At 38.8% G+C, this 26962-nt stretch overlaps 1 protein-coding gene and 1 long non-coding RNA gene across 5 annotated transcripts in view; one reads left to right on the top strand and one right to left on the bottom strand.

The window, feature by feature from the left end:
* The window catches only part of RNPC3 (RNA binding region (RNP1, RRM) containing 3), a 53853-nt gene extending 50409 nt beyond the window's left edge, over positions 1–3444 (bottom strand). For all 4 annotated transcript variants that reach the window (XR_011168750.1, XR_011168751.1, XM_069090509.1 and 1 more), the window contains exons 1-3: positions 3123–3444; positions 1551–1598; positions 215–333 (exon numbers count right to left, since the gene is read on the bottom strand). Coding sequence is in view for 2 of the 4 variants with exons in the window: in XM_069090509.1 (XP_068946610.1) it covers positions 215–333; positions 1551–1598; positions 3123–3311 (356 nt within the window). In the remaining 2 variants the exon portion in view is untranslated. The remainder of the gene's footprint in view (positions 1–214; positions 334–1550; positions 1599–3122) is intronic.
* Positions 3445–3833: 389 nt separating this feature from the next.
* The window catches only part of LOC138162934 (uncharacterized), a 79412-nt gene continuing 56283 nt past the window's right edge, over positions 3834–26962 (top strand). The window contains exons 1-3 of the long non-coding RNA XR_011168752.1: positions 3834–5118; positions 5746–5833; positions 23173–23240. This is a non-coding gene — a long non-coding RNA (uncharacterized lncRNA). The remainder of the gene's footprint in view (positions 5119–5745; positions 5834–23172; positions 23241–26962) is intronic.

The raw sequence follows: 26962 nt of genomic DNA on the forward strand, positions 1-26962 counted from the left end.
GTGCTGCACCTCAAATCTGTCAAATAAATGTTTGAACTGAAATAATAAATTTCTAAATCTGTTCATTTGCATAATATTCCATAAAATGAATTCTCTTTACTTACTGGTTTCAACAGCTATAAACTTTACGCAGCATTTTTTCCCCAAAAACATAATTTCCTATTCTAAAATAACAAATGTGAGAATAAAACAAACAAATCTAATAACCACATACCTTTTCTTTTTCTCTGAATATGAAGTCTGACAGAGGGAGGAAGCTTGGTCTTGTTCTTTTGCAAATTCAACAACTAAAGTGTGACCTAAAACTTTCAATTGATGAAGTCTTGATAAAGCCTTCAGATAACACAAAACAAAAAAGCAAAATTTGATAAATAAATTAAACATTTAAAATTCACTTACTAGCAACACATTTTTAATTAATGTTCTCCATCCCAAATGCTCTATCATCTAAGTTCATAATAAGTCATCAACCTTGAAACAGACCAAAATTTTGAGAATGTGGTCATTTTAAAAAGAAAAAAAAAGTCTTTAAGAGATGGTAACAGGGATGAGAGAAAAATCTAATATCTGATTCAAATATTTAACGTATTACAACTAAAATTAAGAAAAATCTATTTCAACATTGGTGAAAATACCAGTTATATAAATCCAAATTTACATCCAATTATCCATGTGGCTGCTTTGTCAAGAATTACTTACATATTTTTAGTGGCAGAACTAGAAAAATATCACCAATGATACTCAAGTCAAGAAATATTTAGTGGGTAACTGTGGGTTGGCTAGAATTGCCACTACCAAAAGCACAACAACTTTATATCATAACTATTATTAATCCTATTAACCTCCCTTTGGTTTCTTAAAATCTCATTTCCTTCAAGCTCAGCTCAAGTGTACCTTCTGTATGAGGTCTTTTCCAATGTTGCCAGCTGTTAATATCTTCCTCTCAAAATCCCCATGTTGCATTTCCCCAACTAGGCTATTAGTTCCTTGAAAACCAGACTATTGCTGATTTTTTCCTTTGGCTCTCTAGTGCTTAGTACAGTCTCTAGCACCTATTATATGCTTAATAGTGGCATATATCACAGGAATATAAGTAACATGTACAAAGCTCAACTTGAGTTAAAATTTTGGCTTACATTCAATCCTCCTAATAAATAGATGAAACCTTCTACCTTGGGCAACATGAAATCATTACACTCAAATCTACTACACAATTTCAGGACCACATAACCTAAAAATGTTCCAACTTGTTCTTTTTTCTTTCTTGTTCAGGAGCCTCACTGCAAGCAAGGTCTAGTAACTTTTATTTAGTTCAATTTAAATATTTGCTGAAACAGCTCAATTCTTGCATTTCAGTTAACTATTTGAAAATGTTTACTATTAGGTATGCCTGGTAGGCACTTCAATGCCCTTACGGAGGTTGAAACAGGGAAGGAATGAAAGGGTAGCATAAGGAAGGTCAAGAGTATAAGTTGATAGGCCTGAGCTCAGTAGTCCAAATTTGATAAGAAACTATAGATAAAACATTTAGTGTCAAGAATATCACATACCTTTATTGCTGCTTTTTCATTAGGGAAAGTAGCAAAAGCAGTGTGTTTCTGAAAGAATCAAAATATACAAACTTTGAATAGCACCAAAGTATACTCAAAAGCAAGAGCTAGACTCATGGTTAAAAGACACAAAATCATCAAATGTAGGAAATCTGGGAGTATCTTCTACTAAGCTACACCAAAGAAATAAACATGCATAATATTTTAACGTCCCTCTTAACTCTTATAATCTCCAATGCAAAGCATTCAGTTTTCATTAGTAGGAAAATCATTCTTTATGTTGTTACTTAAATATATTCCTTTTGCCACATCTTCATGGGAAAATTCTATTCTAAAAAGTACAGTTTAAAAGGAGAGAAATATAAAAAGCAGCAAATATCAAAAGTTACTGTATGCCAGATGAACAAAGATCTTGTCTTTGATTACCTCAAAATGGAGTTCTGTTTTTAGACAACACAGATCAGCCCAATACTAATTTAAATTAGTTTAAAGTTAAGTTGAATTTTTAAATCTATTTATATTACTTTTCTTACTTATACAGAAAACATAACACTGGCCATGTAAGTAATAGAACCACATAAGGAGTGTAGTCTAGTAGAGAAAGCACTAGACTTAAATTTGAAAAGACAAGGGGTGAACGTTGTCTCATCATTATCAAGAATACCATGGACCTTTTCTGAGAAAGGAAATTATGCGGAACACTTCATTAGATTACGAAATTTAAACAGTGGAAGTCTGAACCCCTCAGTACGCTTCATTTGACAGATGAGAAAACTGAGACAGAGAGGGAAGGGCTTGTCCAAGGTTCAGCTCACTACTTAACAAGTGACAAAGTTAAGGTTCTTCTGACTCCCAATACAGGTAGCAAGGCATAGAGTTAAGGGATAGCTGGTTTGGAACCGAGACGTGGATTAAAGCTTCTACACTTTCCAATTCACCATCACCGTTTCCGGCCTCAAAATGTCCAATTCAGCAAAGTCGAGGGGTTACAAGGAGGAGATGAAGGGATGGAACAGTAAAAAGATACTGCTTAATTACAGAGGCATTTTGTGCCGCACATGGAGCTGAGTTTGGGACGAGAGCACCTGCGTTCTAATAATTCAGGCTCTACTATTTAACTTGCTGATTAATGCATTTCTTCATTAGAGCCTCACAAAGAACCCGTGGGCTAGGGTCTTCAGCAGGTATAATCACCGCCTTCCTCCCCCGCCCCCCCCGCCCCCCCCACCTTTTAAAGTGGAAGAAACTGAGACTAGAAGAGATGAAAAGACTTGCCAAGGACCATTTTGCTTGTCGCCCTACCTCCACCCCCACCCCTACGTCCCTCTCTGGGTCTAGTCCAGATGATCTCAAAGCTTCTTTCTAGCCCCAGATTCCGAGACGTATTCATTGGTACTCGGATTCTCGGCTGTTTCCAACACAGTTATCCAGGTTAGGACAAGGGCAAGGGCAGCGGGCCTCCAATCCGGGCCTCTGTTTCCCTCATCCCGCCCCAACCAAGCCCTTGTCTTCGCCACCCCCGTTAGACTCGGATCGGGCCCTGCGGGACCTCTGGGGATGGCCCTTCCTTACCAAGCGGCCCTTGTCGGACAGGACCCGCACAGCCTGGGCTCCGAAGTGCTTCAGGAGGTGCTCCTTCTCCTCGGCCGTCAGCTCTGCCGGCAAGTGCCGCACCAGGAGGGTCTTGTTGGCCCGGGGCAGCGGCGGCGTTGAGGGACCCGGGCAGCCCCGCGAGAGTGGGAGCTGCTCTGCCGCAGCCATCTTCCCGAAGGGTGCCGCCACCTCCGGAGAAGGCTGCGGTGACAGGAAGCCCAGAGGATTGGCACAGAGAGAGGCTCCGAGAAGACGACCGGAAGCGCAGTCTCAGCGAAGACAACACTAGAACTGGAGCTGCTTCTCGCGAGACCTTCGCGGACTAGCGCGCTGCGCATGTGCGAAGAAAGTGGTTCTGGTGGCTGTGATTGGGACCAAAAAGTAGCTAGAAAGCAAAAGGTGAAGAGCTCAGTCCTCAGCCTGACCTAAGCTTAACTTGCCTTTTCAAGCACGCCGTAGGTTCCTGAGACTTGGGGGCGGAGGGGGGAAAGCGAGAGTAATGCTTTCATTAAAAAGTACAGGTGAGGGCACTTCATTAAATCCCCCTCTCCTAGTGGGCGGGACTCGCTCCTTCCGCATGCGTAACGCTGTTAGGTCTCTCCTGTCCCGGAAGTACTTTCAATGTTCTGCAGTGGGCATTCAATCAGCCTGCAAGGTTATTTGGAGCGCGTGTAGTCTGGGCTCTTCGTTTTGCATGTTAGGCATTTGAGGTGGCTAGATGCCCCTTTAGATAGCGTGCTGGACTTGGAGTCGGGTCAGGAATTCAAATCCTACCTCAGACCTGAGCCGTGTTGTACACAGCTCGTTGCCTTAGTTTTTAATCTATCAAATGAAAAATGTGTTGACTGCTAAAGTCTCTTACAGCTCTAAGTCTCTGAACCTGTGAGGCTTTTATACTTTTCAGGCAAAAGTCATGTGAGGCAGCTAGCTGTGGATAGAGCACCATTTTGGAGTCAGAAAGACCTCAGTTCAGATGCTGCTTAGCCTTGTGACTCTGGGAAAGTCACTTAATCTCACTTATCCTCACTTTCCTTATCAATAAAATGGGAATAATAAGGATCAAATGAGTTAACACAAGTAAAGTGCTTTGAAAACCTTAAGAGCCTGCTAAGTGCCTTTAGGCCTTCAATCTCCCATATCTGAAATGGACTTGCCATTCTCCACTAATTTCTTTACTTCCTTCCTCTTAAAGACTAAAACTCAGGTGCCACCTTTGCATTGAAAGCTTCCTTGTTAAAAAAGAAGAAGAAGAAGAAGAAAGCTTCCTTGTTCCCTACCTGCTAAAATGAAAATTTGTACAGCATTTTGCAAGGGCCTCTTCTTTGTATGTTACACACTACACATGCTATATATACAGAGTCACTGGGAATCACAGAATATTTAGTTTAAAGGGACCTTGGTTACTAGCTAGCCTTTGCCCACCTCTGAAATACTCAATTCTGCTTGAAGACCTTCAGGAAGTAGAAATTTACCACCTCTCCAGGCATCCCATTCCACCTTTGTTGAGTTCTACAGAACTGTTTGAATATTTTTCTTGATGTCAAGTCAAAATTCTCTTTATCATTTTTGCCCTTGCTTCGAGTTCTGCCATCTGGGGCCAGACTGATCATATATGATCACTCTTCAACATGAAATTCTTTTCACTGTTAGAAGACAGCTATTTTACCCCCACTCACCAAAATCTTCTCTACTTGATGACAAGCAAGCTGTGCCCTGAGTTTGGCATAACAGCTATTTTATTTTCTTACCCTCTGGATGAAATCGGCCACAGAAAAATCCCAGAATAGTTTCTGCATCAGCCCAGGTGGTCCTGATGTGGTTTGGGCTGCTGGGAATCCCAAAGTGTGAGGCTACAGGGTAGTGTCTGCCTGGAATGAATTCATGCAGTTAAGCCTATTTCCAGTCAAAGTGGCAAGGTTTATTGTAACTGGAATACTGGGGGCAAGATTCCCAGTGAATCTGCAACTTGATGGGGGTAAGACTGATACTTATATACAAAAAGGGAACAATGAAAAGGTCTGGATGGCATTAAGGAGTGGTAAATGGGGCGGGGGGCAGGTACAACAGTGAAAAGGGTATTAAGTGGTCTGGAGTAGTTCAAGAGTAGCTGTGAAAGGAGAATGAAGTATATAGGTGGGCTGAGATGGACCAGACACCTTGGATGAGATGCCAGTGCTCTAGGCTGCTGAAGTGTGTGGGAAATTTCAGGGACTGGGTTGCTTTCAAAGACATGGACTTTTCCTTTTAGAGGTCCAGGTCTGAACTCAGACAAACACCTTCAGGAACTGTATTCTGGTCATGAAGTCCTATAAATCAAACTTGTCTTAGTGTTGGGGTTAGGCCTCATTGCCATAACTACCCTTCACTGTGTAGCCACTGCTATATGTATTAAGATTTTGCCTCACTAAAGCCCATCTCTTCCTAGAGGAGGCCTTGGCACATGTATCTAGTTTTCCTCCTCCAGCAGAATAAAGAAAGCTTTTTGCTCATGACCACTGTTAGCTCTTTGGTTTTATTTATTTAGAGTTAACTGTGGTTGTGGTACTTTCAGGGTTAACAGCAGTTGCATAACCTCTGTAATTCTTTGGTCATTTATTTTCAGAATTTACACTTCAAGAGATTCTCATGATGTGGACTTAAGATTCTTCATTATACTGGTTGCTCCCCCCTGAACACTCTCCAGCTTATCAGTGAGTTTCCTAAAATCTAATACTATACCCTAAAGTTAGGTGGTACAGTTGATGCAATGTTGGACCTGAAGTCAGGAAGAATTGAGTTCTAATGCAGCCTCAGACACCTATTGGGTATGTTAACTCTGAACAAATCACTTAAAGCTAAATTTAGAGGAAATTTTTCAGTTTCTTCATCTGTTAAATGGAGACAGTACCTACCTCTCATTGTTGTAAGAAAAAAATGAAATAATATTTGTAAAACATTCAAAATAGCTATATGAATGGTAATAGCTAGTACTGTTATTGTCACTCTGAACTTACTATAATACCCTAGATATGATGTGACCAGGATACAGTACAGAGGAACTATTACTCTTCCTCTCTTAGAGCAGACTAGAATTGCTTTAGAAATTGAGAGACCATTTGCCCTTTTCTCATCTGGTGTTAGCAGTGGCATAAAGGATTGAGAGCTGGTCCGAAAGCCAGCAAGATGAGGGAGGTTAAAGTCTGCCCTCAGGCATATAACAGTTCTGTGACTCTGGACAAGTCATTTAATCTCCCAGTGCTCCAGGCAACTTTCTAAGACTAAGATACAGAGAAGATGCCAACTTGTATTGGTAGGCAATTTCCTCATCTGGGAATTCCCCTTATCAATGAAGTCACAGGTCTAGTCCTTGTCTTTAATTTTGTGATACCTTTATCATTTTCCACAATCTTATAAATATTACAGTAGCTTAGCAATCACATCAGCCAGTTCTTTCTGAACATATCAAAGGATGTAGGTCATCCCAGACAAGTGATTGGTAACTCTGTGTTCCCATTCTCGGCTTTGGTATCAGTACCCACTTAGTCATTGGTGCTCCTTCATTGTTAGGGAGAGCAAAGCCCTCGGAAAATGGAATCAAAATCAGAATTGAGCAGTTTGTTGTACCCAGTACTTGTTCTTCTTAGAGCAAACAGAGGTTCTGTCCCTTCTTTGATCTTTTGTTGTTGTTTTATTTTCTCCCACTCTAGTTAATATGCCCTATTCTTTCTATCCCTGAGCCCAGCCAGCCACATCTGCCCCTCAGAGTTCCAGGGCAAGCTCAGAGCTTGGTTGAGAGCTTTTACAAAAGGATATTTAATTTAAAAAGATTTAGCAAGAATAAAGTACAAACTGTTCTCCCCAAATCTCAGGGGGGAAAGTAGACTCAGTTTATTTCAGCTCAGCTCTACCAGGTTCCTGTAAAATGTAGGCTTTGCTTCAGGATGAGTCCAGCTACAGCTGGGCTGGGGTTCCAAAGATCACCTGGGAATGTCACTCCTTGCTCCTCAGGGGCCCTGATGCAGTTCTCTCTACAAACTCTAGACTACTCTAACTGGAAGATGCAGATGTGCCTCCAGGCTGTTCCCAATCACAAGACGGGAAGCTCTGCTCCTTTTACCAGTCACCTAGAGTGGGTTGAGCTCCCTCCATGGAGCACTGAAGAAGCCAGGCTGAAACTGATGCACCTTTTGAATCCCTCTGCCAACCATTGAAAAATAAACCACCTCTTCCCCACATGGATAGCTGACCAAAACCACTTGTAGAAAGTGCCCGTGCGCTCCACAATTTCTTCTCAGTATTTCTATTCCAGGTCATGTATAAGCATGAAGCACCTTCCCCAGGATCTCCACTTAGGGAGCTGTTGTTAGAGGCACTCATAGTGTGGTGCCAGACTCCCATTATACTGAAAACAACCCCTTTTCTCATCCTTCACTAGCCATAGATAATTTTGAGTTTTAACATTACTAATGCCTTTTTTTACCGAACTGTGCCATGCTGTTATGTTCATTCTATGTAATATGTGCCCTTGCTTCTTTAATCAAAATTGGTTACTAAGTGTGAGGTCCTGATTAGGGAAAAACCATAAAAACTTAAACTTTGTGAAAGATGGAAGCTTGAACATGGTGAGATTTAACAAATCATAGCTTAGATACTGAATACACTGAGTTAAGATACTATGACCTATGAAAGCCATAACAAGAATATCATGATCTGTATATGATCAATACACAAATTTATGTTTGGGCATAGCATTGTCTTAACACCCAAGCTCATTACTAAGCAGAAAACCCCAAATATCCACCAATCGGTAGTGATGAAATCTCTAGCTCCTCTTCCTTTTGTCATTTTCTGTAATTACCACAGGGATTTTTGGGGTTCTCAACAGGGATCTACTGAACTGTCTGTCCACCATCCCAGACCAAAGATTGCCCCAGTTTGTAAGTATTCATAATGATTAATTAAGCTACTTTGGGATACTAGGAACCCCGAGAATATCAGGGTACAAGGCAGAGTTGCCTGAGATGTATTCACATCCTCAAGCTGTCCCTTAGTGAAGTGACAAAGTTTATTGTGATGCCAATACAAGTGCATATTTAGAGTTCTAAGGGAACCTGCAACATAATAGAAGTTATGTTAAAGCTTATATGGAAAAGGACTGTGAAAGAATGCCAAGTATTCTAATTAGGTGATGCAGAGTGGGATTAGGGAGTGCTCAGTATATGCAAGCAGTCAAGGTGCTGGTCTGTTGTAATGTAAGGGAAAACTCTGGGAGTCCACAGAGATAGCTTTATTAAGGAGACAAGATAGAAGGGTTGCCAGAGCATGTCAGAGCAAGGACCCCAGGGCCTTGGGGATCTGGCACCTGGGAAAGAGTCCTTGGGTCAGGCACCCCTGAAATAGCTTTTATCTGAGGAATTACAGTGTCAACTCTGTGCCTCTAACAAGGAGTAACATGGTTATGGGAGAGATATAGGGCTCCCCAGCCAGGGGAATTCTGGACCTTACACTAAGTTTCCCATAAATTCACTTGGGTCTTTCTAGATAATTAGCATTTTTCTTCCTAATTGGAATTTGATATCTTCATAACTTCTCTGTTGACTATTTCCCATTCTTCCCTGGGCTGACTTCTCTAGTAGAATTTTAGTTCACAAGATGCAACCTAGTCTTCCTCTAAACCCTTTGAAATCTACTTTCCCAAAATCTAGGTTGTCTTGGTGTTATGGGAATGGGAATCTGAAGATCTTCCCTGCCCCTTGGCCCTTTGATAGGCTTAAGTGACTCTGAGAACCTTTCTTGATTTGAAAATATACTCTGCCCCCAATAGGCTGAATGTGGTCACATGGAGCCTGTGGCAGGAGGCTTGTTTTTCAGGAATGCCCACACCTTGTTACTTTGTGATTAGGCAGTGAGTCAAGAGGGTTGTGACATTCTCTGAGCCAAGAGAAGGCTACAAGTGAGGTTTTGCTTTGGGGCTCACTTTGGGACGAGTTGTGTAATTTAACCAGATGAGACTCTGGGCAGCCATTGAGCTTTGCAAACCCAGATGTTGGTGCTTCCCTCTCTGGTAACTACTGTGTTTCCCAGATAATAAGACACTGTCTTATTAATTTTTTTGGAAAGAAAAACACCAGAGGGCTTATTTTCAGGGGAGGGCTTCTGTTGTCCTGCCTCAGCTCTCCTCCGCGCCACTGTTCTCAATGGCACCAGCAAGCAAATCACTGGGGAAGAACAGGATGACACGCTCACTGCTGCAGCTCTGATTGGATGCAGCTAGGAGCCCGGTGTGCGTTTCACAGGGGGGGGGGGTGCATACAGAGGGTACCGTAATGTAGCGTGTAGCGCAGGGGATCACCTTCACTACAGTAGCAATCTCAATAGGGCTTATTTTCGGGGGAGGGCTTATTTTAGAGGAATCTTACACAGTAAGGGGAGGGCTTATTTTCGGGATAGGTCTTATTATCGGGGAAACACGGTAATTAGGTATGGCTATCATGCTCAGACAGCTGGAAGCCCTGTCTGCTGATCTCTGTCTGTATTTTTTTGTCTGCTTGTATTCTCTGAAGTTCAGGGTGCTGACTTTTCGCCCTGAACTAGGTAAATGATATGTTTGTTTGATTAAAGTAAGATTGTTAACCCATTTTGAGTTGCTTTCCTTTAGAAAAGCAGATCTAAGAACCTGTGCTAGCAGCCATCCTGGGTATGCTAGAGTGCTTGCTGTTACAGTTGGAATATGCCTGAATTTCCTTTCCTTTTCTATTCCAGACTCTAGGAAGAAATAATAACCCCCTCCTTCCCTTTTCATTTCTATCCCTGCAGTTCTTCTTTGATAGTAAGGATCAGATCCAGAAGAAAATGTCTTCTTTTTGATTTCTTCATTTATTAGAGGAAAAAAAATATCATTAAGGCAAGTCACAAAATTATTATATGCTTTCATTTTGGCAAAGCTCTAGCAGAGCTTGGTCTGGATTACTGAAGTCCCTTTCACTACTATATCATGATTCTGGCTTGTGACATGTTTCCGAAGCTCCTCATGGTCCTTTATATTCAGATTGTCTGTAGTATGAATAAACTACTTTTCTTTTTCCCTGTATTGACCTTCATACAAATGCTCTCTCCAAAATCCTTGCCTCTGGTTCACAGATTTTCTCAAAAAGGGAAGTACCTTCTTAATATACAGTGCTTCCCCTTTCTCCCACCTCATTTTACCTATCTTCTTTCATTTGATGAAGGTATACCCATCTAGAGCCACATTCCAGTCATGAGTTTCATACCACACAGTCTCTAATATATATAGGACCAAATTTTCCTCCTTACATGAGGGCCTCTCATTCCCTTTGCTTATTATCTAAATTCTGGACATTTGTGAATTGATATTTGAGGCCCTAGTTTTACTACTGACTCTTTTCTTTGATGTTTTCTCCAGTGAACTCCAGGGTGTCTTACCTGTTATCCTTCTTTCATTGTAGCTACTTTCCATTTTACCTACCTATGAAACTTTTTCTTCTCCAATCTTTTTATTTTTTTAGTTTAAACCCATTTTGATTAGATAATTAATAATAGCTAGTTGTATGGCCTTGGGCAAGTCACTTAACCTTTTTTACCTCAGTTCCTCTACTGTAAAATGAACTGGAGAAGGAAATAGCAAACCACTCCAGTATCTTTGCCAAGAAAACCCCAAATGGGGTCATTAAGAGTCAGACTCAGAAAAAAAAAAACCTAAATAACAAAGCAACACTTATTATTTACATAGCACTTTAAGGTTTACAACATGCTTAACATAAGTTATTTCAATTTATACTCACAACAATGTTGTTATTATCCCCATTTTACAGATAAGGGAATTGAAGTTGAGTGATAAGATGACTTGCTCAAGGTCACACAGAAAATAAGTATTTAAAGTAGGATTTGAATGTTTCTCACTAGAAATCCAACCCTTTGTCCCCTATACCACTTGGCTGCTTAGATGTGCAAGACATCTGATATATACGTTCTTTTTTTTTGTTTTTGCTTTTTGGAGGGCAGTTGGGGTTAAGTGACTTACCCAAGGTCACACAGCTAGTTTTTGTGTTAGGTGTATGAGGTCGGATTTGAACTCAGGTCCTCCTGACTCCAGGGCCGCTGCTCTATTCACAGTGCCACCTAGCTGCCCCTGATATATACATTCTTACCAGAGGCAGCCTAACTTACAGGTACTAATAGGTTCTCAACTGTTCTTTCCCTAAATAACAGTGGTCCAGTGCCCAGGGCTTTTTTTCACTCACTGGTCCTATGGAATTTGGGCACTCAGCCCCAAAATTAACTTATAAAGGAAAAATTCAGCATGAGGATCCAGACATGGGCCCTTAATTCCTCACTGCCACCAGTCTGTATCACTTTTATGATGGAAGTATTTTCTCCCCCTTCCCAAAGCTAATATAGTTCAGGAAGTCCCCTCTAAATGAAAAATCCACATTCTTTCTGATTCTTGCTGACTGTGGCAGGGGTACCATACCTTTATTCATCTATGAACATGTTGTATGTCCCTAGTAGAATGTAAACTCTTTGAGGGCAGGGAAAGTCTAATTGGTTTATTTGTATCCCTACTGCAGAACACAGTGTCTAGAACATAGCAAATAGTATGGATTGATTAATTGAGGGAGAGGGAAGAAGGGTACAAGTGAAATCATTAGATTTCAGAATCAGTGGGTATAAAAAATTAGTAAATTTTCTCAAGACTGTTTTCCAGAACAGCTGGCTCAATTCACAATTCCACCTACCCTACAGTAGTGTGACTATTTTCCTACAGTTACTACAACAGTAACTATTTCCATTTTCTACTCTTGAGTGGTTTAATGGCTGTGAAATGGTACCTTAGTGTTATTAAATTTGAATTCTTCTTATTTTAGTATTTGGAAGCATTTTTCATACTGTTTGCATTTCTTCTTTTGAAAACTATTAATATCTGACCATGTATCTATTAGAGAACAACTTTTATTTTTAAAAAGTTATCTAAATATTGTTATTATTTGTCCTTTTTTTCTCAAAGATGACCAATTACATCAGGAAGGTGATGTCTTGACTTGTAAGTGAATTGGGTTTAAGTGAAGCAGGACTGTTCAAAGTCATCAGTCTCACTCTCTTCTCCAGATCTTTGGAGTTCAGTGGCAAGACATGAATCAGGACAACTGGAGATAGCCCTGGACACAGTGGGAAACCCTGACCTTTTTAAGCTAAGGATCTTCCCAGGTCTCAGTTTGTCTGAGGCAACACACATTTAATGATCAAAGGCTAGGTAAGAATTGATTTAAAAAGTGGCCTAGTTTGCCTTCACAGAAGAATCAGTCTGGCTCAAGTACTTCCTTGTCCTGTACACTCCATCATGTTTAGTGGAAAGTATTGATGCTTAGAGAATCCTAAAGTCAGTGCAACCTGGAGCCTGGCAACATGGAGGCCAATATAGCTATAATCATTTCTCCCCTATCTCAACACTTAAAAATCTTCCTGTAGTCTAGTGTCCATACAATCTATATAATATCACTATACTTTTTCTGTGTCAGCCTGGGAGGTCCAGAAGAATAACGAAGGTATAAGAATCAGTGTTTGGGTAAACTACAGACAGCACTAGCAAGTACTTGATAAATGCTTTTTGATCACGTTAAGAAAAGACTCTTCTAAAACCTGCTTATTCTTTAAATATTTTAATATGAATAAATATTTTATTTTGCCAGAGACCTTTTCTATATCTACTGATATAATTGTGTAACTTTTAATGTAGTTTGTTTCTTATATGATTAATTATGTTGATTACTTTCCCTGCTGTTGAGATTGAGGTTCTTGAAGGCTAAGCCAGCAGAATGCAAGTTTTATTGTTTTCTCTCATGCTAGAAAGGCTCCAAGTACGAATCTGATAACAGACTGGATATCTATTAACAATAGTGTCAAATGGTGCAGAGAGATCAAGAAAAAAGAATACTTCAAAAAAAATTAGATTTTTTTGCTTAAGAGAATAATGGTAACTTTGAAGAGAACAGCTTCAGTTGAATGATTGTATCGGAAGCCAAATTTTAGAAGGTTTAGAAAAGAGTGAGAGGAGAGAAAGTAGATATATCCAGTATATAGAAAGCTTTCTCAAAGAGTTCAGTTGTAAATGGGAAGAGAGAATAGTAGTTTGTGGGGATGGTCCCATCAATTAAGAGATTTTATGGATGGAAAATGGAAATATTTTTTGAGCAGCTGAGAAGAAGCCAATTTGTAAGGATAGAGTACAGAGAAAGAGTTGGAATGATGGTGACATCAATCTGCTGGGAAATTTGGGAAAGGATAAATTCATAGAGAAGCTGCCTATAGCAGGAAGAAGGGACTACACTGACAGAATTATACATTTTACAGATTTTTAGCCAAGGACTAGACTTTTTAAAATAATAATAAAAAAAGGATCTATTCCTGTAAACCAGATACACAAGGGAGTTTTGCCTTAGAAATAATGAGAAAAAAAGACTGAAAAGGGTTTGGTTTCAGAACACCAGGTTGAAGAAGGGATGTTGACAGTTTAGAGTCTAGTTTACTGTTGAGGAGGAAAGAAGTTAGAAGCCTATGCTACCACTTGTCAATCTATGAAAATATTTTCTCTACAATTATTGTTCCCTGAAGTAGGGCAAATAAATAATTGGAGGTCTTGGATATGGTCTATAAGAAAGAGGGAAATGGGAGCCAAGATGGTGGAGTAGAAGCACGACCTTCCCGCAACTCTGGCTTCCACCTTCCCCAATCCATGTAAAAAGGGGACTCTAAACAAACTTTGGAGCTGCAGAACCCACAAAATGACACAGAGAAGCTAACCTCCTACTGCAGACAGCGCGGCAGGCTGGCAGGAATCCAGCACAGCGCTCTGGGAGACGAGCCCAGCCCCATGCCAAGGCTTTAGCCCCAGGGCGGGCCTGACTAACCCCTGGCCAGAGGGACTCCAGATCAGCAGCAGCTGTGACCTTTTCGGGATTTATCAACACACAGATGCAAAGGACAAAGTGAGAGGTCAGTGCAGTCTGGACTTTGGGACCAGTAAGTGGGAGTGCTTGGCTTTTACCCCCGGGGCGAGAAGCCACTGAGAAGCCCCCCAGCCAGCCAGTGCCACATGGCAGCTTCAGCTCCTGGCCTGCAGAGTGTAGGGGGACCAAGCACCAGTCTGAGGGATAATCGCTTTTGCTTTAACCTTCTTGGATCTGGATTGCATTCTAGGGTGGAGGTCCTGGGGTGTGTGTCAAGCTTGCCAGAGAGTGTGGAGACCTCAGAGAGGGTCTAATACCCACATCTAATAACTCTGGCAGCTGAGAAAACCCCAGCGTTTGGGACGAAAGCTCCCCTGTCTGGTGGCAGAGTCCTACTGTGGCAAAAAGCCCAAAAGTCAAGTTAATTGAGTGGCAAAATGAGCAGCAAAGGAAACAAAGCAGACAGAAGATTCCAACAATACACTCCTATTTTGGGGAAAAAAAGGAGCAAAGCATGGAACAGGAGGAAAACAGTGAAGTCAGAACTCCTGCACCAAAAGCTTCAAAGGAAAATATAAGCTGCTTACAGGCCATAGAAGACCTTAAGAAGCAGATAAGAGAAGTGGAGGAAAAATTGGGAAGAGAAATGAGAACAATGCAAGAAAATTATGAAATGAGAGTCAACAGCCTGACTGAGGAAAATAATACCTTAAAAAACAGACTGACTCAAATGGCAAAGGAGGCTCAAAGAGGCAATGAGGAGAAGAATGCCTTAAAAAGCTGAATTTGCCAGATGGAAAAAGAAGCTCAAAAGCTCAATGAGGAGAATCATTGCTTCAGAATTAGATTGGAGCAAATGGAATGACTTTATGACATTATTAGATTTATGAATTCTCATAATGACTTTATAAGAAATCAAGATGCTGTTAAACAGATCCAAATAAATGAAAGAATAGAAGGCAATGTGAAATATCTCATGGGAAAAACCACTGACCTGGAAAATAGATCCAAGAGAGAAAATTTAAAAATTATTGAACTACCTGCAAGCCATGACCAAAGTAAGAACCTAGAAATCATCCTCCCAGAAGTTTTCAAAGAAAACTGCCCTGATGTTTTAGTACCAGAGGGCAAAATAGAGTTTGAAAGAATCCACCAATCACCTCCTGAAAAAGATCCCAAAAAGAAAACCCCTAAGAATATTATAGTCAGGTTCTGGAATTCCCAGATTAAGAAGAGAAAATTACAAGCAGCCAGGAAGAAACAATTTAAATATTGTAGAAACACAATCAGGATAACCCAGGATCTGGCAGCTTCTACACTGAGGGATCGAAGGGCTTGGAATATGATATTCCGCAGGTCAAAGGAACTGCGATTAAAACCAAGAGTCACCTACCCAGCAAAACTGAGTATCATGTTTCAGGGGAAAATATGGTCATTCAGTGGAATAGAGGACTTTCAAGCATTCTTGCTTAAAAAACCAGAGTTGAATAGAAAATTTGAAATTCAGATACAAGAAGCACGAGAAGGTAAACAGGGAAAAGAAATCATAAGGGACTTATCAAAGTTGAACTATTAACATTCCTACATGGAAAAACAATAATTGTAACTTATGAAACTTTTCTCAGTAGTTGAAGGGATTAGAAATATATATGTCTATATATGAGGGTATATGGACATATGAATACATATGTGAATGTGTGTATATGTGTTTACAGGTATACATAGATAGATGGCACAGGACCAATTTAACAGGAAGGGATGATACTTAAAAGGTGAAATTAAGAGGTGAGAGGAATATAATGAGAGGAGATGGGGAGAGACAGAATGGGGTAAACTATCTCATACAGAAGAGGCAAGGGAAAATGGTTACAATGGAGGGGAAGAATAGGATGGCAAAAGGGAATGGGTCAACCTTATTCCCATTGAATCTGGCTTGAGGAGGGAGTGAAATACACACTAAATAGGGTATCTCACCCTCCAGAAGAGTAGGGGAGTAAGGGGATGAGAGGGGGGATGATGGAAGGAAGGGCAGGCTGGGGGAGAGGGAAGTTGGAAGCACCCGCTTTTGAAAAGGGATGGGATCAAAGTAGAGAATAGAACAAGTGGGAGGTGGGATAGGAGGGAGGGAAATATAGTCAGTCTTTTACAATATATCTACTATGTTATTGTTTTGCATTAGCCATACATGTACAACCTATACTAAACTGCTTATCTTCCCAGTAAGGGTGGGTGACAAGGAAGGAAGGGAATGAATCTGGAATTGAAAGTTTTAAAATCAAATATTCAAATATATATCTATATATATGTGTGTGTATATATATATATATATATATACTATTATTAATACCATCTTACATGTAATTGGGAAATAAGATATACAGGCACTGAGGCATAGAGATCCAATGGAAAAGTCGAACGGGGTATGGGAGAAAATATGGGAGAGAGCAGATTGGAGGAGGGGATATCCTGTGGGACTGCTATTTCGGGGCGGTGGGTAGGGGAAAAACGGGGAGAAAATTTGTAACTCAATATCTGGTGGAAACGAATGATGTAAATCAGAAGTTAATAAAGTATTAAAAAAAGGTGTATATACCAACAGTAGGTTGGTCACTAGATGGTGAATCCTTTTAACTCTGATTTGCTCATCACTGATCATGACCAATGAACCAAATAAAAATATAAAATAACTATTAAAAAAAAAAGAAAGAGGGAAATGCGAATGTTAGTAAGTAGAAAGATAGTAAAGTAAGAGGTAGACCAAATCAAGGCAAAGTATACTTAGTAATAATAATAACTAATGTTCTTTAATGTATACACAGTACTTTACATACATTTCATTTGCTTTTTGTCACTAACCTATGGTTATCCTCATTTTACAAAGGAGAAAACTGAAACTGAGAGGCTGTGTAACGTAGTCATAAAATATGTACCTGAAACATGATTTAAACTGTTTTTCTAGCTCCAGCTCCAACACTTGACTATGACATATATTTTTCTAATATAAAGGAAGCATGTATATAGTGGATTACCCCTAATATTAACCTTTTAAAGGGGAGTGGGATTGAGGATAAGACATTTATAAAAATTAACAAACTCCCTCATCTTAAATCTCTTCTCTCTTTTCTTCCATTTTCTGAGATTCACTGAGATCTTGCTCCTTCCTCATAACATGACATTCCTAGCCACCCTTTTCAGTACTGGCAGTGCTTCCTTTCATACCCATTACTCACTGGTCTTAGTTAGAGAGTCAATATTCTTCCTATTGCCACTTCCAGACCTTATCTCTACCTCTTTTAACAACTGCCCTCCCCCTTTGAGGTTCACACTGTACAGATTCATTACTCAAAATCGATGCTAGTACATATGCTAGTAGTGTCCATTATCTACCGACCCCTATTCCCCTTGACATTTTCCCTATCAGTTTAGTATTCAATTCATGTTCTCTACCTTAATTCCTAGGGGATTTCAACATACATATTGATGTTCCCTCAGATACCATAAATGCCCAATTCCTCAATGCCATGCCCTACTCTACAATTCCCCTCAGCTACAAACAGGGATGATCTTTTCCATATTCTTGCAGTCATATTCCACTTCTATTTTCATAAACTCTTAGGAGGTAGCTAGGTGGCATAGTGGATTGAGCACTTGGTTTGGATTTACAAAGACTTATTTTCTTGAGTTCAGCTCTGGCCTCAGACACTTATTCACTGTGTGACCATGGACAAACCACTTAACTGTGCTTGTCTCAGTTCCTCATCTGTAAAATGAGCTAGAGAAGGAAATGGCAAACCACTCCAGTATCTTTGCCAAGAAAACCCCCAGTAGAGCCACAAAGAGTCGGACACAACTGAATCAACTGAAGAGCGACAACAGACTCAGGCACTAGCTTTGTGACCCTGGGCAAGTCTCTTGATCTCATTTTGCCTTAGTTCACTGGAGAAGGAAATAACAAAGCACTCCAGTATCTTTGCCAAGAAAACTCCATGGACAGCACTGGCATGCTATCATCTGTGGGGTCATGAAGACTCAGACACAACTAAACAACAAAATTCCGTGATGTGTTTGTAATTTTTTTTATTGTGTTATCTTTCCCTCAGTCTTTTCATACTGCCTATTCTTTATCCTTAGTTATTTCCCAGCCCAACACTCCATTTACTGACTAGACTATCCTCCCTTCCCAATCCTGATCCTTAGTAATTCAAGTTCAACATTGCATTATCTTCTCCAGAGGCAAATTTTGCTCCTTGACGTATCATGCTTTGCCAGACCTCAATCCTAGATTACTTTAGTCATCTTCCTTCTTTACTCCTAAACATCTGCTGCTGAAAGGAGCTGGGGGAAGTCACAAAACCTTGTTTTCTAAGCTCAACTAGACCTTCACTAAAACAAGCTAATCATTCTACTTTTCCTTAATCAGTTCTCTATCTCAGTCTCCTGAAGTTCTTTCTTTTCTTAGCATTCTTGATACCTATACCTTTATACTTATTTTCCCTTGTTTTTTGGTTCTGTTTTTATACTGGTCCTTCCATTAGTTTGTTAGCTCCTTGAGAACAGGATTACATAGTTTCTATCTTTGTGTCCTGAATACCTAACAAAGAGTGTTATTTGTATTTCTGTAGGGAGACTAGTGCAGTTTCCTGAGATTTTGTAGGTTCTACGTATGTATAATAAGGACAGGATTTAGAGAAAAATGAATTGACAGCTCTGGCTCTTTTTGTTCTTTTCCCATTTAGAGCAGTGAAAGTGAAAGAGCTGAAGGAGAATCACTCCAGCTCCAGACAGATCCTTTATGGTTTTATTGTGTGAGATCTCCAAATGATCCAAAGGAACAAGGCCTGATAATAAAGACTAAAACAAAAGTTAAAACAAATTTTATAACCTCCAATCAGAGTTGCTTGAGGAAAGAAATTGTAATAACATTAAGAGAAGAATCTATGAAAAGCACAATCTTAGCCTGAGTGCATTTATTGTATTTTGTTTGTTATCTGGATGGGTAGAACTATTATGATATGACCTTTAACTTGACCTTATGACCTTTGACCTTTGACTAGTGGCCTTTTGGCTATTTGTTCTAAGGGAGCTTTACACCTTTCATCCTAGAAAAAGGAAAAGGCTGCAGTTTGTCATGTTCCATTTCTCCTCTAGGCAGTGCTTCTGACTCTTTTGGCTGCTACCTTCATGATGAAAGTGAAAAGGAAATAAGCACTTTATTAAGTACATGCTGTGGGCCAAGCATTGTACTAAAGTGCTTTATAAATTTAATTTAATTCTCACAACAACCCTGGGAGATAAGTACTTTTATGTCTGACACATAGGCTCTTTTTTTTTTTTTTGGAGGGCAATTGTAGTTAAGTGACTTGCCCAAGGTTATGAGGCTAGTTTTTTGTGTGGGTGTAAGTGTCCGAGGCCGGAACCGAACTCAGGTCCTCCTGATTTCAGGGCCAGCGCTTTACTCACTGTGCCATCTAGCCTCCCCCACATAGGCTCTTAATAAATGTTTATTGATTGATCCCCATTTTACAATTCAGGAAACTGAGGTAGATAGGTTAGTGAATAGCCTAGGGTAACATAGCTAGTGAGTGTCTGAGTCTTGATCTGAACTATTTTCTTGACTCCAGGCCCACAGCTTTATCTATTATGCCACTTATAGTTGCCTTATGACTCAGTTCCCTTCTCACGCTAGAGCTTCACTTAGCTCCTGTGGCCTTTTCATCCTAAAACATCCTTCTACCTTGCTGGCCCTTTTCTTCCATTGATGAATTTCTTCCCAGGTAAGGACTCCATTTTGGGGATGCACCCAGACTGGCCATACTTCATTCCCCTACTGTCTGTGCTTCTGACTCTTACTACCATGCCTCGGTGTAAGATTTCCCTGTCTCCCAGCCCTAGCTTTTCAGTTCCTTTTTATGTATCATCTTCCTCCACTAGCATGTAATTTCCTTGAGGAAAGAGACTCTCCTTTTGCTCTTATTTGTATTCCCAGCATTTAACCAGTGTCTAGCAGACAACAAACACTTAAAAAGTGCTTGTTGCCTGCTTGCCTGCCTATTGGAAAGCATGCCCATAAAAGTATTTGAAAAGCAGAAAAGTTTAGAGCTTCTTAGAAGGCATATTTGCTACGGGAGGAGAGAATGTTTAGTTTTGCAAATTACCAGCCTTACTTTTAAGCCATGATGTTCTATATTCCCTCACTAGGACTGTAACCCTGCTAATTTTGTGATACGTATTCCTAGAATTCATTTAAAATAGTGATAAACTCACTTTCCTTCACAGAAACCAAAGTTCCTAGAGAAATTATGTTTATTCATGAAGTGTTGCCTTCTGTCTTGTATAGAGAAATGTAGAAAGAATCATCCCTACAATAAAGAATTCAAGGGGGGAAAAAGAAAGAAAAATGATGAGGAAGAGAAAAAATCAGCAAAACAGAACACTACATAATAAAATCTGATATTATATGTAGTGTTTTATACTTGTTGACACACCTCTAGAAAGGAACAAGGGGAGATACCTTTCATTTCTCTTGTGGGTGGGGCGAGGTGCTTTTGTTTTGCCCTTATAGATTAAGTATGTCCAAATGGGTCTGCCTAAATATGGCTCATGGAGGGACAAGGAAAAGCATCTCTAGTGTCTCCTTACCCCCTACTCTTCTCCAAGGGAGACTTTTATGCCTACCAGGAAAGGAAGATGACCAGAGACTGATGCTTCTATTCTCAGAGAGATGATATACTGGGCTTCAATTATATGTCTGCTCCCTTAAATAAGTTTGGCCAAGGTCAAAGGACTGTCAGGGGAAGGTCTCCCAGGCTTCTCAACTTTCCATTATACCAGTGTATTTGAAGGAAAGGGAAGATGGAGGTCAAAAGCAGAAAGAGGCAAGACAAAGTAGAGAAGAGATTTTAAATTCGACATTAAAAGAAGAAAAATAACTTTTAAAATGTTCTTTAAGGGAAAAGGCTCTTTTATACTTTTTTGCTAATGAAATATTAATGATTTGAGAAAATGTGTCCCTACATAATTTAAAATATTTGGTGAATCCATGACAAATTCTAGAATATTAAAGTATTAGCAGTATTTTTTCATTTAGCATATTGATAATATATACATTTATATTTGAAATTGCATTTATATTAGAATTCTCACTTAAAACATTATGGTATATGTTTTATATGTATTGAATACTCAATATTACTATTGAGTAATTCTATTGCCACAGTAAAAAATAAACCTGTTGTTATTGTCTGAAATACTTGTGACTATGATGATATGTATAAAACAAAAACTTATTTCTGTCTTATTTACTATATAAAATAGCAATACTGGCATTGCTACTTGCTAAACATCCACAATGAAGAATTTCCAGAGAGAGATAGAAAGATTTTGGCATTAGATTTTTTTCAAAATTTCTTTTTATAGATATATTTTGTTTTCATATTGCCTAGATTTTCCCCTCTTCCCCTTCCCTGTAGAGAGCCATCCCTACAGCAAAGAATTCAAGGGGGGAAAAAAGAAAGAAAAATGAAGAGGAAGAGAAAAAAATAAGCAGAACAGATCGATGCATTATAAAATCTGATATTACATTGCATTATATTGCAGTGTTGACACACCTCTACAAAGGAACAAGGGGCTATATCTTTTTATTTCTCTTGTTCTTTATAGTTTAGCCATAGTTTTCAGTTATTTTGTAATGGTTGTTCTTTCCATGTACATCGATGTAGTCAAGTATATTATTTTCCTAACTGCTTATTTGCATTTATGTAAGTATTTTTCATGCTTCTCTATGTTCATCATGTTTTTTGTCATCACAGCAATATCCTATTATATTCATGTACTATGGTTTGTTTTGTCATGACCCAGTTGATGGACTCTTGCTTTTTTTTTTTTATTCCCAGTTCTTTGCTACCACAAAAAGGGCCAGTATAAATACTCTAGTATATATGGGAAGGCTTTCTTTTTAATCAGTGATATTTTTTGGATATGTGCCTAACAGTGTATTCTCTGGGACAAAGGGCATGGATATTGTAGACACTTTATTTGCATAATTCTACATTGCTTTCCAGAATGATTAGACTGATTCTTAGCTTCATCAAAAAATTATTATTATATATTTCTTTCCATACACTTTACAACACTAAATATTCTCATTTTTGTCCTATATGCCAATTTTATAGGTGAGAGATTGTTTTGATTTGCATTTTTCTTCTTATTAATGATTTGGAGAATTTTTAAAAATATGGTTAATAGTTTGTCATTACTCTTGACAATCATTTGTTCATATTCTGTGATTTCTTAAGTGAGGGTCAAAGTGAATAAACATGATCCTAAAACTCTTAAAAGTCAATATTAATTTAATTTTGAAGGAGAAAAATATCATTTATACTGTTAAAAAAAATAAACCTTAATGACAGACACCTCAACTTCTGAAGTAATGGCAAAACATTTGCCGGCAGGGGGCAGTATAAGCTTTCTAAATGCATCCAAAGTGATTAAATAATAGGAGCTAGAGTTAGAATTGGCTTTCTTTAAAAAAAAAAGTTTATTCCCATAAGAGAGAAATGGCACAGTGTACAAACTCAAGCTTCTATTTCTGCGATCCACGAAGCTATATACAGTCTGAAGGTGCTATGTTGGTCAGATTGTAGATCATAGGTCAGAGCTAGAAGGGACCTTAGGGACATTTAGTCCAACTCCTTCATTTTACAGATGGGAAAAATGAAGCCCAGAGAGGTTAGGACTTCTCCAAGGTCACATAGTTGGTGAGTGACTGAGGTAGATCCTAGGAATGCCAGGAGACTTTGGCCCTACTGAAAAAGAGATTTCTTTAGTTCAGAATGGGTAGAAATTTTTATAGTTATTTAGATTTTTAAAGATATCCTTTTCAGAACTTAAATAAAATAATATGACTCATGATGGTAGTGGGATGCTTACAAAGGCTCTCACATTGGACTCATGGAGCTAGAATTCATTCTGAGTGAGCTAGAACGCAAAGAGAAAAGTCAGACTTTTCTTTCTTTCTCTTCTCCAGGAAGGCATAACAAAGCAGAAGAGAAAGAGAGAAAAATCTGCCTTTTCTTTTTGCGTTCTAGCTCACTCAGAATGAATTCCAGTACCACCTCAGCTCTGAATCTATGACTCTGAAATATGCAGAAAGAAGGTAAGGCTGCCACCATTCTACTGAGGCTGATTTCACACACTTTTCAGTATTATCAGTGAATAGTGAGTGATTGTTTCTTAGTTGTGCCATTTTGTAAACTTTGATTGTTCTCCATTGAAGAGAAATATGTTCTTGCTTCATACTAGAGCACTATCAGTTCTGTTGTATTAGTTGCTGCAGTGGGCTGTGCCTCTGTCTGGTCCCAGACCACTTTCTTCCTTTGCAATATTGCCAAGATCATGAGAATCACAAATGACTTCCTTGTCCTGACTTTCTGTTAGCTACACAAGTACAGAGGTCACCATTATTTTATATTTCCAGATGGAACTGTGGCATAGATGTAAGAATTGGTGGTTGAATCTTTGTAGAATAGAAATCTCTGGAATTTTTTTGCTATATTTTTAACTCTTTTATTGAACTTCATGTCACCTTACATTTTAAATACATTTTACAATATTTCCCGTTAATTGTATTTTTGAATGATCATCAGAAACGAAATAATCATTTTATTAAGTGATGTTGTCAGCATCACCTATACATGAACCAGATTGTTCATTCATTTGTTCACATATTCATTCAAAAAGTATTTATTGAACTTCCACTGGCACATTGCTAGGGATTATTTGGAATACAAAGTTATAATTACTTGTATAATTGTAGTAACCCTTCTCCTTCCTCCGGAATAAGCACCTTCTGGACTTTCACTGTGTCATTGCTGAATTATCCCCCTCTTCCCTTGAATTCCCAGTACCTAACATTGTTATTACTTGTTAAATGAAAGACTGAGTACATATATACTTTATACTTCCATATCTCTGCTTATATGGAACATATAGTTATAGTCCATTGCCATTAAGAGTAGTGATCCTGGGTTGGAAATAGAAAATATTGCCTTTCTTTATTAGGGTCAGGGAAACTGATGAATTGTGACCTGAAATTTATAAATGAGAGATCGTGGTAGTATAGTTCCCGGGGGGAAAACTCCTCCTTTCATTGTTAGGGGGTACCTACCCCAAGTTCAAGATACACTATGAATCTGTAATCCTAAAAAGTATACCCCACAAGCCCCCATTTTTGTATTTGCCTATATTAATAAATTGAACATTATAATTTTGGCCTGACCTCTTATCCTCTAGAGTCTTCTCAAACCTGATTTACCAAATTTGTATCCCCAAGTCAGGAAAAGGTCAGAGAAATAATAATCTTAAGTGGTTACAGTATTATGGTGCCTATTCTTAACCTTTCAGTTATAATGATGGTCCTGAGTAATTAATTGGTTCTTCAGGGTAGAGACTATGCCCTAGTTATCTTTGTATTGCCCATATGCCTAGCTGTTAAATGGTAAAAAAAAAAAACCAAATATATATATATATATATGTATTGAATGAATGAATAGTTGGATAATGTGGTTATATAATCACCTAGCTAAAATTTAGATATTAATCTACGTTATCCAAAAATTAGCAACAAAACAAAACAAAAACAAATACAAAAAGATTTTTGGGCATCTAGAGTATAGGCCATGACATCTGTCCATGTGCAATGCTCACCAGGAAGAACCTCAAACTTGAAAAACATGGTGACACTTTTATTAGTGACAATAGTATATACTCTGCTGTCATTATATTCCCCTTTATAAAAGGTAGGGATATTTTATGGAATATTTTGATAATAAAATATGAAGCTAAGAGGATTATAAAGAGCAAGTAAGAGAATCTGTTATGTTACTAGATAGAATTATAGTTACTTGGTATTTGACAAATTTAAAGAATTTTATTCTTTCTTGTACCTTAGTCACCTGTGGTAGTTAAGTTAAATGTTAAAAAAAAAAGGCAAGTCTAATGCCAGTAAGATCTCATTAAGTACATGACTAGTACTAAAGTTATGTTACTCTCAATGCCTCATTTATCTCCAGAGAAGAAATTAATTTAATATTTACATGTAAACTGAAAAGGAGTCAGGATAGCATCCTAAGTAAAGTTTTAAGTATTTTTAAAAATTTGCTTTTTAACTCATTTTACCTGTGAGAGAAAGTAATCATTTATTTAGCAATGATCAGGATAAAAAGAGCTAGGTATGTGCATGGGAGAGAAAGCAATGGACAAAGTCACTTCTACATGACATTTAAATAGTTTTAAATTTCTATGATATTATTCATAGCTTTTTAAAAGGTATAATCTCATTGATCTGTACAATCCAATAGAATATAAGCTCCTTGAAGTCAAGGATGGTTTTATTTTTTTATATCCTGAGTACCTAACACCTTCCACATTGTAGTCACTTAATAAATACTTGTTGAATGTAATAGAACCTATACAATTGATAATACCAAATTTTATTAATTGGTTCTAGAGAAACATAATACTAGGCAAAACAATGAATGGGTGAATAATTAGTGCTTCAGGAACAGTGATGTAAATGAGAAATCCCCAATTCAGTGAGGAAATTTTCTGCAGGCCTATTTCCAAGCACCAGCATACCATATTTCTTTTAAACTGACATGACTTAACACTTCATGTCCTAAGTTCCCTGAGCAGTTCTTCTCCCATATTAAGACAACGTTCCAGTCTGCCTCTTCTTACTCCATAATCCCAATTACCTGGTCATACTGCCCATACCACTTCCTCCTGAACCCCCTATTTCTCTCAAAGGTTTGAATAGTTTTCCAGTCTCTCAAGTTTTTAACCTTTATGTCATCCTTGATTCCTCACTCTCCCTCATCGACACATCATCAATTAAATCTTATTTCTACTTCCAAACATATCTTATATCTTACCCCTTTTCTGTACTCAAATAGCAATCTTAGTTCAGGCCTTCATCACCTCTTGCATAGATTATTTTAATACCCTCCTAAGTAATTTCTCTATCTCAAATTCCTTCCCATTCCAGTCCAACTTCCACATAGTTACCAGTCATTTTCCTTAAGTACAGATTTGACCATATCACTTTCCAATTCAATAAACTACATTACCTCTCTCCAGCCTCCAGCATCAAATACATGCTCACCTGTTAGCATTTAAAATTTTAACAGCCTGGCTCCAGTATACATTTCAAGACTTCTTCTACATTACTCCCCCTTATAGTCTCTGTGTTCCAGCCAAACTATCCTTTTTTTTTTCTTTCTTTCTCCCTTTTCTAGTTCCAGACCTCACTCTCCAGACTTTACCACCTCAGCTACCTTCTCATCTTGGAAGATCCTTGGACCCCTGTCCCCACCTCCTCCAATTGATAAGTTCTTCTTGGAACCACCATTTTGAGGAAGTTCCTAGATCAGACAACCTTGACTTTATCTGTTCCACTCCTGATTTTCTAGACTGTGTCTCCATGGCCCAGTGTGGATATCTTCTATTTCCCCCTATTCCCCTAACCCATCTTTAGCTTTCTTTTATGTATTGTCTTTCTCCATTTGAATGTAAGCTCTTTGAAGGCAGGGGCTGTCTTTTTTCACTCTTTGAATTCTCAGTGCTTAGTACAGTACCTGGTATATAGTAAGTGCTTAGTAAATTCTTGTTGACTTGACTTTGTTTCTCCCATCTCTAAGCCTTTTCACTGTCACTCATACCTGGTATGTACTTCTTTTCTACTTCTAACTCACAGAATCCTTATCTTCCTTCCAGACTGATCTCAAGGGGCAGCTGGGTGGCACAGTGAATAGAGCACTGGCCCTGGAGTCAGGAGGACCTGAGTTCAAATTTGGCCTCAGACACTTGACACACTAGCCA

Source organism: Petaurus breviceps, unplaced genomic scaffold (genome assembly GCF_028583685.1).
Source record: "Petaurus breviceps papuanus isolate PSGF00001 unplaced genomic scaffold, PetGlider_PUasm1.0 186, whole genome shotgun sequence".
Taxonomy (NCBI): Eukaryota; Metazoa; Chordata; class Mammalia; order Diprotodontia; family Petauridae; genus Petaurus; species Petaurus breviceps.